General features: G+C 40.3%; 1 protein-coding gene across 1 annotated transcript in view; it reads left to right on the top strand.

The window, feature by feature from the left end:
- The window catches only part of LOC133494534 (contactin-3-like), a 58289-nt gene that overhangs the window by 35019 nt on the left and 9965 nt on the right, over positions 1-13305 (top strand). Inside the window, exons 13-15 of the mRNA XM_061808462.1 lie at positions 3090-3207; positions 9814-9972; positions 12580-12729. Of these exons, the coding sequence (XP_061664446.1) occupies positions 3090-3207; positions 9814-9972; positions 12580-12729 (427 nt within the window). The remainder of the gene's footprint in view (positions 1-3089; positions 3208-9813; positions 9973-12579; positions 12730-13305) is intronic.

Raw genomic sequence — 13305 nt, 5'->3', positions numbered from 1 at the left:
CCACTGTGGCAGGCGCCAAACACCTGTGGGTATACTTATTACACCCAGGTTCAGCACCTGTACATTGGAGTTTACCCCAATGGATGAGAGGGTAGCTTCCCTCTAACTTCATGTTGAGGGACCGGTCCTGACTGTTTGTGCCTATGCACCAAACAGCCGTTTATAGTACCCGTCATTTTTTGAGTTCTTGGAGGGGGTTGTTCAATACTCGTGTGGGCAATTACTGTGAGACCTGGAAGGGTGTGATTGGGGGAAACAACTCCCCCGATCAGAAAACAAGCAGTGTTCTTTTATTGGACTTCTGTGCTCATCAACGGATTGTCCATAACAAACAACATGTTCAAGCATCTGGATGTCCATACATGCTCTTGGAACCAGCACACCCTTGGCCACAACTCGATAATTGATTTTGTGATCCTGTCATCGGACTTGTGGCCCCATGTCATGGACAATCGAGTAAAGAGAAGGACACAGCTGTTTAATGATCACCACCTGTTGGTATGTTGGCTCCAATGGTTGGGGGAGATGTCGGTTGTCAGTCAGATATTTTGTGAGTCTGCATGGAAGGTCCTGCAGAATCCTTTCTTAGAAGACGTTTTAAGTCCCACCTTCAGCAGAACTTCACCCACATTTTGTTCACAAAGAGTTGGATCTTGCCAATCTTTGTTTAAGAATGAACAATCAGTCTTTACACCCAATCATGACACCCACCTGTCTCCAATTAGCCTGTTCACTTGTGACTGGTTCCAAACAGGTGTTTGATGAGCATTCCTCAACTTTCTCAGTCTCTTTTGCCACCTGTCCCATCTTTTTTGGGAATGTGTTGCAGCCGTAAAATTTTATGCTATTGATTATTTGTTAAAACAATAAAGTTTAGCAGTTTGAACATTATATATCTTGTCATTGTAGTGTATACAATTAAATATATGTTAAATATGATTTCCAAATCATTGTGTTCTGTTTTTATTTGTTTTGCACAACGTCCCAGCTTCATTGGAATTGGTGTTGTACGTCAAAGACCTTCTCAATTCTACCAACACACTGTCTCATAGGAAGCAGATCCTGAGGTCTGTGAAGCAGGCTGTCATATCTCTGGGGTTGAGGTTACTAAGGTGGTTAAAAAAACCTGCTTAGTTGCAACACCCTGGGTTTAGATGACATTCATCCAGATTTCCTAAAGGCTCTGGATCTTGTGGGGCTGTCCTGGTTGACACACTTCTGCAACATCACAATAACATTAGGGACAGTGCCTATGGACTGGCAGACTGCCGTGGTGGTCCCCCTTTTTATGAAGGGGTACCATTGAGTGTTTTCCAACGATTGGCGAATCACACAAATCAGCCTCCCTGGTAATGAATAATCAGGGGTACTGGAGGGGAGTGTATGTCCAGCAGTCAAATCTCAGATTCAGGATGCGCAGTGTTTTTTGTTGTCTTCGCCGTGGAACAGTGGACCAGTTCTACAACTTTGGCAGGGTCCTTGACGCAGCATGGGCATTCACCCAACCAGTATACACATGTTTTGTGGACTTGGAGAATGCGTTTTTCCATGTTATTTGGGGAGTCCTGTGGGTGTATTTCGGGAATATGGAGTACCAAACCCCTGATACAGGCTGTTTGGCCTTTATGTGACTGGTTTCAGAGTTTAGTCTACATTGCCAGGAGTAATCAAGATTCGTTTCTGGTGAGGGTTGAAGTTCACCAAAGCTGGCCTTTGTCACCGATTGTGTTTATAACTTTTAGGGACATAATTTCTAGTCGCAGCTGAGACATAGAGGGATCAGGTTTGGTTACCTCAGTATGACATCTCTGCTTCTTGCAGGTGGTGTGGTTTTGTTGAGTTCGTCAAGCCGTGACCTGCAACTCACACTGAAGCAGTTCGCAGCCAAGTGTTAAGTGGTAGGGATGAAGATCAGAACCTCCAATTCTGAGACCATTCTCCTCAGTGGACAAAGGGCGGGGTGCCCTATCCAAGTCAGGGATGAGATCCTGGCCCAAATAGAGGAGCTCAAGTATTTTGGGGTCTTGGTCACGAGTGAGGAAAGCATGGAACAGGAAGATAAGTGAAGCATCTACAGTGATGCAGACTTTGTATTGGTCCATTGTGATGAAGAAGCAACTAAGATGAAAAGCTAAATTGTTATTTTACCAGATGATCTTCTTTCCTCGCCTCATTTATGATCACGAGCTTCGGGTCATGACCGAAAGAACAAGGTCCCAGGTACAAGCTTCCGAAATGAGTTTTCACCGGTGGGTGTCCCGGGTCTCCCTTAGAAAAGGGGTCAGAAGCATGGTCATCCAGAAGCGGCTCAGAGTAGTCTGGGCTTCCCTGTATAAAACTACTGATCCCGTGACCTAACCTCAGATAACCAGAAGAAAATGGATGGATGGATGGATGGATGGATGGATGGATGGATGGATAGATGGATGGAGTAAGTAAGTAATGATGGTCTTTAATGATAATTACATGTTTTTCCACAAAATGAATCAGCATTTCCTCTATAAAATAAACTCTTAACTAAAGGAATTCCGCTATTCATAATAGTGATGCGGTTCAAACATTCAAACCAACATCAATCATGTATAACAGAGAACCGGCTAAAACCCAACAGCATACAAACTCAACAAGGAGAGGCAGTCGTGCTGCCCACTACCCTACCATGCTGCACGTGGTGTGGTCAACATTTGTGGGGATGTGCAAACAATCCCTGCTCTGGATTATACTACACATTACCAGGATCCTTTCGAGTGGTGCACAAAATTGTCAGGAAGATGAATTCATTTTCAAATGCAAAATGAAACTGATGACAACGTGTCTCGCAATGTTTTTGCCACTTTCTTCCCAGCCAGAAGACACAGATTATCCAAATCAAAATTATTGCGTCATGTTGGGGTAGGTTAATTACTGTGAAATGTTATATCTCTTCAAAATAGGCCTGGAAAGTAACAGATCTGCAGCCGCTGCAATTTTTTTTCATGTTCTGTTCCCCTTTATTTACTCCACTTTTAACTTGCCCTCACCATCCCTTAGTAAGCAATCACACTCTGGAATCTTTCATGTAACATAAAGCGTTCTTTTGTCCTTGCCAGAGAACTTCAGGAGATCTGATGATCAGGAATATTCAGTTAAACCACACAGGCAAATACATCTGTGTGGTGGACACGGATGTGGAAAGCCTCTCAGCCGTGGCCGTAGTGATTGTGAAAGGTAAGAGAACGTCTCCACTGCTCTGGATGTGCTAATTAAAATGGAGCCAAGAGCGGAGAGTTGTTTTGGAAGCTCTTGAAGGCAAAATTTTAAAATCCTACCCTAACTTTTAAAGCCACTAATTGATCAAAAACTATTTACTGTATGTCTTCCATGTTGGCAAACTGCTTTCTGGCAAAAAGATAAACCCAATTTATCTTACAGGAGACATTATCATCAATGCACACTTCCCTCTGCGTGCATATTGTTCACTCAGGCTTTTAAGCCCAAATACCTTTGGTTTTAGCTGGTGAACGGAGGGAAGCTAAATTGCATGCATTGTCATCAAGAGTACTCCCCAGGTTTTATGTGGAGTTTTTGTCCGTACTTTTTTTCTCACTTGATTACAACAAATACAACGGGCTTGTTTTTATGTCAGCTATCTTTCCTCTATTATGGTCAATATTCCGGTTGCATGATTACAAAGGCATCATTTGTCATGACCTTCATGGTGCTGTGCAGACGTTTTTTCTTTAAGAGCTGATTTGTATGGCAGCTGGTGAGAGGAGTTCAGCTTCCCGGTTGGATCAGTGTGGCAAATCGCAGCTCAAATTGACACAATGCAAATGTCTTAAACACCAAACGAGTGGAGAGATGATGCTCAGCATAAAAAAAGGTTAGAAGCATGCACTTGTGAGCATTGAAGCCAATAAACAAGTAAGGTGTTGCATTTCCTGGGAAAGAAATTAGACTGCCCCTACTTTTTGAAACAAACAATAGCTACGTTTGCATCATTGATGTCTCTAAGCAAGTACACATTTCTAGTTGCTGATTCGAGCAAAGAGCTGTCCAGCTGTGCAGAGGCTTTTAACCAAAACTACCATTTGTTTTTCCAACAAAGCAAATAAATTATTTGGGAAATGATTGTGTATTACAAAATGCAAAATAGAATGAAGGGCAAAGTTTATAAAAATGTGGTGAGGCTGGCCATGATGTACGGATTTGAGACGGTGGCACTGAAGAAACAACAGGAAGCAGAACTGGAGGTAGCAGAAATGAAGATGTTGAGGTTCTCGCTTGGAGTGACCAGGTTGGATAGGATTAGAAAAAAGCTCATTAGAGGGACAGCCAAAGTTGGATGTTTTGGAGACAAGGTTCGAGAGGCCAGACATTGATGGTTTGGACATGTTCAGAGACGAGAGAGTGAGTATATTGGTAGAAGGGTGCTGAGGATGGAGCTGCCAGGCAAAAGATCGAGAGGAAGACCAAAAAAAAGGTTGATGGATGTTGTGAGGGAGGACATGAGGACAGTGGGTGTTAGAGAGGAGGATGCACGAGATAGGCTTAGATGGAAAAAATGACACGCTGTGGTGACCCCTCACGGGACAAGCCGAAAGGAAAAGAAGAAGAATGGTGTGGTACCATAAAAGTGCAAAAAAAAAAAAAAAAACATGATTTCACTGTCCCCACACTACTTTTATTTTCCATAGTAAAAAGTGTATTTGATTGTTGTTGCTTTTTTTATTTACACATTAAAAATTAGGTTTTGTTGGCACATTAAACGGCACGCATTGTGGGTTAATTATTCATACCAAGGTGCGCTATCATAAATTGGTCATGGCGGGTACGGACTAACTCACTGAAGGACTTACAGTACATATCTTAAATAATATTTACAAAGAAAAGTGAGAACTTTAAACTTCGTCTGGAGTTCAGAGTATGAGCTGGTTTTAACACACTGCCAGCTGAAACGCATGCATACACGCACACAGTTTAGGTTGTGGACCGCAATCGGAATCTGTCAAGAGTCTTGAGAGTCGTGTACTCAGAATGATGTGCATGTTTACATTTACGTACTTACTGTACTGTGTGTGCATGCCTCATCGGCAGTAAGTTGCTGATTCAAGGTGGCTTCAACTACACTGATATTGACGTTTTAGATTCATGTTAATATAGTTGTATAACTTGTGTGGCGTACATTATCAAATAATGGGTATGATTAAGAGCATGCTTTTTTCCATAATTTGCAATGCTTTTCAGTGGATTATTTCTTATAAATTAAGTGTTTTTATTCATTTGTCTTCCTTACTGCTTATCCTCACAAGGGTCGCAGGAGTGCTGGAGCTAATCCCAGCTATCTTACACCCTGAACTGTTTGCCAGCCAATCGCAGGCGACATGGAGACAGACAACATTCGTACTCACAGTCAGACTTAGGGGCAATCTAGACTGTCCAATTAGTGCATGTTTTTGTGATGTGAGAGGAAACCGGAGTACTCTGACAAAAAATCTACACAGGTATGAGTAGAACCTGGGTCCTCAGAACTGTGAGGCAGATGTGCTATACAGTTGTCAACCGTTCCATCTAAAGGGAGTATATTTTCAGGAAATCTATCATAATGAATGATAATATTATTGTTGTTTTTTTAATGCCTCGGATCTTCTATTCTGATCACAATAAATTTAGTAGCCCAAACTGAAAATACTCGATATAGAAACCTCCGTCGGAAAAAACGGGCCGAAGCCAAACAGAATTACATTCATTTTCACAGGGGTGGAAGGTTCCTTTTCCCAAATGGATCAGAAGTTAATTTTTGTCATTTAATTCATTCAAATTGAGTTGGGAAAAGATCTGTTCATGCATGCTTCGTCTCAATGTAAACTTGCAGTGAAGTCATCGTTTACGCACGGCATAAATATGGTAGCTATGTACGTGAAACAAATCTCGTTTTTAACTACTTCTAAGTTGTTTTTATCTGTTAGCTCACTGTGTGATCCACAGGCTGGCTCACCACAACAATGACAATTTATCGAGTCTGGACAATATCAATATAATACAAATATACAACTATATAATACTGGTCAACTTTATTTGAAACTGTAATTGAATAAGAATAAGTCGATATAGTAATTACCGTCCTAATTGCAAACTTCTTAACTTCTGTAATTGCATTTGTAAGATAGTTACTGTTATTATTATAGCATTGAAATAATAATAATACTAACAAAACCAACAATGGAAACGAACAAGGGTTCAGCACATGTGACTGAATGAAAAAAAAAATTGAAGAGAGTGAGGGCAGCAAGAAGACAGGCTGTTGAGAACTGAATACTAAATAGTGGAGTAAATAATACTACAGTGTTCGGAATTAATTCACTTCAAAAGAGTCATAATTTTTTACAGTAATACTTTGTGTTCTCAGTGGTTTTTGTGGTATGCGTTATACTTGAAAGTGTATTATACACAAGCAACACCACTAGTTAGTTATACCTTTTTGTATTGAGGTTGACAGGAAATAGTAGTTATGACCAACATTGCATAACCATTTGAAATTCTCAAGTCATTGTCATGTTTTTGGTTTTTCCATTATCGCTACGCTTCTGTGCTTAAGTTAATCCTTTATATACTCACCATGCCCAATTCCCACAACATGGACATTTTTTATTGGATTCACAGTTGCATCACATTTTTGAGTGTTTATCTGCGTTTCAAAAATTCTGCCTTCATAAATGTCATAATTATGTATGTAGTTATTGTGTATATGCAAGTAATACAAATGTGACGTTACAGGAGATGTAGTTTGCAATGGTGCAAAGCTCCACAGCGTCATTCTGACAGACATTTCTAATAACTAAAAAAAAAAAATGCCGTACTGTACAGCACAAGCTGCCAGTGAGTGTACAGTATGTTTATCAGGTTGCTGATTCACTTGAAAGATATGTTAAACATCTTGGAGTCAAATAGCTGTAGTAGCAGAGGACTTGGCAAAAATAAGGCTCATTTGTAATGGAAACAATGAAATGCATCTCAAGTGAAGTGAATCCTGCCTGCGACTCTGCATTATTTATACAGAACATCCTGCTGATGGCAGCTGTCACCGATGTGTCATTCCACACGCATCAAACAGCTTCAAAAGTTAGGCAGCAAACCGTGAAGCTAGTGGCAACCAAGCGATGTGTCATTTCAGATATTACTTTCCAGTACAGCTGCCAGCTGATAGGCTATGTGGAAACCTTACTATCTTTAAACCTGTGGCCAATAATAATGACAACAATAAGGGAAAAATGACAAAAATGCTGCTTTTCAGGCCATTTTATTAAAAAGCTTATGATGCACATGACAACAATGATTATAGTAAAAATAAATATCAGAAATGCACAAAATATGGCCATCATATTTCACCTAAATCTTATCACAGATTTTTTTCTGTCTTGGAAAGTCCTTTACTCAAAGAAATTATGCTGGACCTAAAACTGTTATTTTTTTCCAAATAAAATTCAAGCCCGACCTGGGATGCGCTTTACCCGACAGGCGGTCTTCAGTTTATACTGACGTTCTGCTTCTGTGGCAGTGACATAACCAGAATATAAATGTAAGTCAGAATGTGCTGCATTGTATCTCTAATACGCACTCATAATTACAAAAAAAATATTTGCTTGAAAAACACCTAATAAGTTGACTACCTCCTAGTTCTGAGAACTCGGGTTCCCATTCAGCCTCGCCCATCTGGAGTTTGCATATTCTCCCCATGCCTGCGTGGGTTTTCGCCTGGTGCTCCGGCTCCCTCCCACATCCCAAAAATATGCATGCAAGGTTAATTGGAGACTCGTAATTGCCTGTGAGTGTAAATGTGAGTGGAAATGTTTTTTTTTTAATATGTGCTGTGCGATTGGCTGGCAACCAGTTCAGGGTGTACCCCGCCTCCTGCCTGAGGATAGCTAGAACAGGCTTCAGCACTCCTGCGACCCTAGCAAGAATAAGCAGCTCAGCTAAAGGATGGATGGATAGGAGGTGTCAGACTCCAAAAAAATGGCACAGTATATGATTGTTTGGGTTTATGAGGCTTGCAAGAATGTTGGTGTCGTGTTTGTAACATTTTAATCATGATCTCATAAATCATCATCTTAAATTAGCGACTTCAGCTACAACAGCTGCCATTCTTCTGGGAAGACTTTCTTCCAGATGTTGGCAGTGTTTCTGGGGGAATTTGATCCCATTTGTCATGAAGATAATTTGTGGGGTCACAATCTCGTAAATTAGCCTAAAGCTCCTAAATCCCCTAAATGAATGATTAAGTAATTATTTAAAGATGTATCTCAATACATTTGACAATAAAGTATATATTGAATTGGGAATGTGACCAGTTGGGGGCTGGCTGGGTAAGGAACATTTTCCATCCATCCGTCCATCTTTTATCGCTTCTCTGGGTCGGGTCATGGGGGAAGTAGCTCCAGGAGCGATACCCAGACATGGAACATTTTATTCGTTTTAATTGAACATAGCATTAGGGGCATTTTTGCAATCTTCGCATGCCACTGACGGTCAATGATCTTTTTTCTTGGCACTCCAGAATCATCATTGCTCCCTCTTCATCCACTACTAATTATACTTAGCCTTACCATTGGAATGTGTTTTTTTATACCACTTCAGTGAGTACTTCACAAACACTACACTATAGCATGTTTGCCCTTGGGAAAGTCGATGTTTAAAGGTCACACCATGTTGATAAGTTTTAAAATGGTTGTCTTTGTCCTCGTCATGAATATATGTTGCTAATTTGATCCTTTCACCCATATATATCCAAAGTAATTGCTACATTACAACGCTTGGTATTCTCAATTTTGCCATGTTTGCCCTAAGACATATTTATTATCATAAAAGGTCCAGGAGCTACGCCCTTATTAAAATCACATTATTTGAAACAGTGATAGCTCGCTCTTGCTACTGTATATGCAAGAAGATTTATTTAAGACAATGGAGAATTTAGGGTTGATTGCCTTTGATTCTCCATTATTATTTATTAACGACAACATACATTTGTAGTTTTTGAATTATGAACAACTGAGTTTTACTGTGATTAATATCTCTGTTTTAAATGTAAGTGTATGTCAGCAGGGTGGCTAACATGGTTAATATTGAAATACATAAGTGAGGATGGAGGTTTAGTTTACAACTTCAATATCACAAAATCTATTGTTTGCTTGTTAAAAAAAGATTTAACCCCTTTAAAAATTAGAGTATGTAATTTGCCTCCGTTTAAGAGCCACTTTAATCTGTAGACTGGGTCTTGGGGCATTGTTGTTCTGTGGTGCACCTCATAGCTCTCTAGTGGTCTATTATTTCTGATGAGCTGACACCTTCATTAGAACAGGAAACAGTAGATGAGGATGAAACACCTCTCAAAACGAGGAGTAATAGAAATAAATGATTAAATGCTGAATCTTCTCAACTATGAGACCCTTTTTCATCTTTAACTTTCATTTCTTTATGTGACTCCCAGCATTTACTTGTCTGCTGTTTCATCGATCAATTACCAGGAGGACCATGAAAGGGAAGGATTGCATCTTGAGTGAATATTGGGGGATAAATTGTGAATTCAATTTTAATTCCTTGTGAAGGGCATCACCTCTCTTCGAACTCAAAACTTAAGAAATATTTCCCCTCGCTAATATCGATTTAAGGGAGTTAAGGCTTTCTGACAATCACCGGGAGAAATATTTTATTCATGCCAACACGTTCCTCGGAGCTGTGTGAGTGCAGTGCATGCATGCAAACCCATGTTGTGCAATCTTGCCTGTGGCTGCGCGTGTGGTTACCTCTCACTGCATGTCTTTGTGATCGAGGCAGGCCCGCCCAGTCCACCGGAAACTGTGAGAGTGGTGGAGGTGACAGACAGCACGGCCCAGCTGGTGTGGAGCCCCGGACGGGAAAATGGGAGCCCCCTGCTCAGTTATATCATTCAGACCAGGACGCTGTTCACTGTGGGCTGGCAAAGGGTTAACACTGGTAGGTAACCCTTCAAAGAAAGGTTCATCTAATTGCACACCTTCTCAGACATCTCACAGCCCTCCGTAGGGAGATTCAACTGCCATGTGGGAAGAAGGTAGAGTTAGTGGTCAGCTGCACGAGGGAAGCCTCTGTATAGGAGGGGGTGGTGCCTTGCTTAATCGATGTGGTTGTCAGTAGGGCTCACCAGAACCACTATACACCTGTGTCAGTCAAACTAAAGTCCTCTTATGTCTTCAGGTTAAAATGGGCCCTCTATGCCTCACTAACTCACATAACCGACAAGTAAGCCAAATCTAACCATTTCCCCCTCCCTCCAATCAAAATCATCCAAGCCCTGATGATCAATTGAAGAGTTTGTTTTCAAAACGAGACATGGGCATTTTTTTTCAGATTTACGAAACTCGCGCCAAAATAATCCAGCTCCGAATGGATAATTTTGGCGCGAGTTTCGTAATTCTTAAAAAAATGCCTATGTCTCGTTTTGAAAACAAAGTCTTCAATTGTTTCTTAAAGATTATTGTGAGCAATTATCCTGTGGTGTGGGCTGTATTCAGAAGGAATTTTGCTCTCCCCGATGATGTGACATGGAACAACAACTATTTAGAAACATCATTAAGTGTGCACTGTTGCCACACAAAAATAGAGGAGCGAGTGGTTGTGTTTGAGTTTGTATAACATGTCATTCACCACAATATAATGACGTGAAGAACAGATAACAGTTAGCCTAATATTATATTTCATTTTTATTCTTCTTTGTATTTCCCAGCAATCTACACGCCCTGTTGCACTGTACTACCACTCAGAGGTCAGTCATAGTACTTTCACTGACAACGTTATTTATGTAGTGTGCTGGATTTCTACATCACACACTCCTGTGTAAGCGCAGTAAGCACACACAGGATTTCCTTTCCTTGTCATGTATGGGGTCTCACATTAAAAAAAAAAGGTTAAGGTGTTAAGAATCATCATTTTAACATGCCCTTAAGGTCAAAATTGTAACCCTGTCACAATAATATTCAATCATAATGATAATATTTGTTGGAACGAAATATGTAGGTCATTTTGAATAACATGAGGCACTGAAGAACATACTTGTATAATTGTTAAGGGTTAAACAGCTGAGTTCCAGACATTAAATGAATTCCCATTCCCTAGGCAACTGTTATAGACGCACTTTTCACGTTATTGATAAAAGTATCCTCCAAAGGATGATTGGAACTTCTTTACAAGGCTCTACTGCTAAATAATGGGAAAAAATTAACCAAATACAGCATATAGTTTTTGAGTCCTCTGAATCATTCAAAAAAACATTGTTTTTCTCAGTGCACTTCAATTATCCATCCATTTTCTACCACTTATGCCATTGACGGTCTCTGGGAGCAGAAGATGATCCTAGGAAAGTTTGATTGCGAGACAAGGTGTACTCTGTACTGAGGACCATTTAATCACAGGGCACATACAATGCAGACAAACAACCGCAATCACTCACAATCACTTAATTTAGAGATTGTGATTAATCAGGAGAGGAGGAAAATGGTGTATCCAAGCATGAAAGAGAACATGCAAACTCCACACAGAAAGGACCAAGCATTAGAATTGAACATTTGGATTCATAGAGCCCAATAAGCCCACTGTTGGACATGTGAACCACATGCATCACCAGGCTTGCCACACATTTCAATGGAAATCAACAGTATTGGTAAGGCAGTTCATTTGAGGTAACCCTTTGACAAACATGGGACTTTTTATTTCATTTGATTTTTTTTTTAACCAACAAAAGGACTATAGTACCACCTCATTACACAATGCACATGGAACAATTACAGTACATTCCTGTACCTGTAATATTCAATGAAAAAATCTGAAGAAAAAAAATCTCTGATTGTACTGTATTTAGATTTCTGTTTCCTGTTTCTGGGTTTTCACACTGTTTTTTTTTTTTTTTTTTGCTTCTTCTTCTTCTTCTAACAATTCTTCAATCAGCTAGGTTGTTGCTCTGCAATGGATTTGTGATAATGAAAATGAACTGTCTCATGTCATTGGATTGTTGGATGTCAACTCTGTCAGGGACCAGGAAACAATGAGGTTGTGAAAAATCATTCATTGCGGTGATTTATTCCAGTACTTGGTACTCTGAAATCTAATCCCAATACATTGATTATTTTAATGACAGAAGGCAAAATGCATTGAGTCTGTGGTGACTCCTGAGTAGGAACAAGATCCAACAAATTCTGAAATAACCTAAAAAGGCAAGAATGTTAAAAAAAAAACATTCTAGGATGGTGCATTGTCCAGCTCTGTGAGGCAAAAGGAGAGAAAAACAGCACTTGAACTCTGCCCACAGGTATCAAATCAGGTGAACACAGCCTCACATAATTGAGGCTCATAAATTCACAGTTGGGGAACAAACAGCTGCTCTTCTGCACTACAGACCAATAAATCTTAACTTCAACTGACCGTTCGCAGCACGTTCATATATGTTACGTTATAAAATAATTCTGGACTTAATGGCAGGGATTCAAGGAGTTTTCCGTATCCTGGGATTTGTATGATTTTCCTCAGAACTTCCTGTCTCAATTGTGCATTTTTTTTGTGTTTTTGTAGTTCCAGAGACAATTGCCGGGAGCACGCTGACAGCCACTGTGGTGGACCTTAATGCCTGGGTAGAGTATGAGTTCCGGGTATTGGCAAGAAACAGTGTGGGAGTTGGCGAACCCAGCCCTGTGTCAGTCAAGACAAGGACAGAGGATGCAGGTACATAATGTAGTTACTGAAATCATTTAGAAAATTAAAACAGTAATAAATAACATATGGAACATTTCTCTTGTGTGTCTTTGTTGACATCAGTTTGGGTAATTGGGAAAAAGGGTGTGCGACTTTCTTGCCAGGTTTTGTTTAGGTCTGGATTTGTGTTTCATTAAGGTTGTAACACACCGAGTGACATCGGCGAACTTGACTGAACTGTCATGCCGTGTGCCGGGTTTGGCATCCATTTTCATTGAAAGATGATTCCGAATGCCGAAATCCATCGGCTACGATTTTTGCTGCATGTCATCACAACATCAGAGATTCCACCACTCAAAATGCACGATTTGTCATTCATGTTTTAAGTCCCATGTGCGTTCCTGGCAAAATACACCCAGCTGAGATATCACAGGAAGCGCAGGCTACACAGGTGTAACAAGATGACCATGATGTTCAAATGAATGGGGTCTGCCAGACTCCTTGAAAATATTGACATTGTCACTTTTATTCTCACCAACGTCCATCCAATTTAGCAACCCACCTCTTCCCTGACCGTTAATCTATCTATTTATGGTTTCATAAATG

The sequence above is a fragment of the Syngnathoides biaculeatus genome, chromosome 2, assembly GCF_019802595.1.
Source record: "Syngnathoides biaculeatus isolate LvHL_M chromosome 2, ASM1980259v1, whole genome shotgun sequence".
In the NCBI taxonomy this organism is placed as follows: domain Eukaryota; kingdom Metazoa; phylum Chordata; class Actinopteri; order Syngnathiformes; family Syngnathidae; genus Syngnathoides; species Syngnathoides biaculeatus.
Note: the sequence above shows the minus strand (reverse complement) of the source record. Positions and strands in the feature narration are given on the sequence as shown.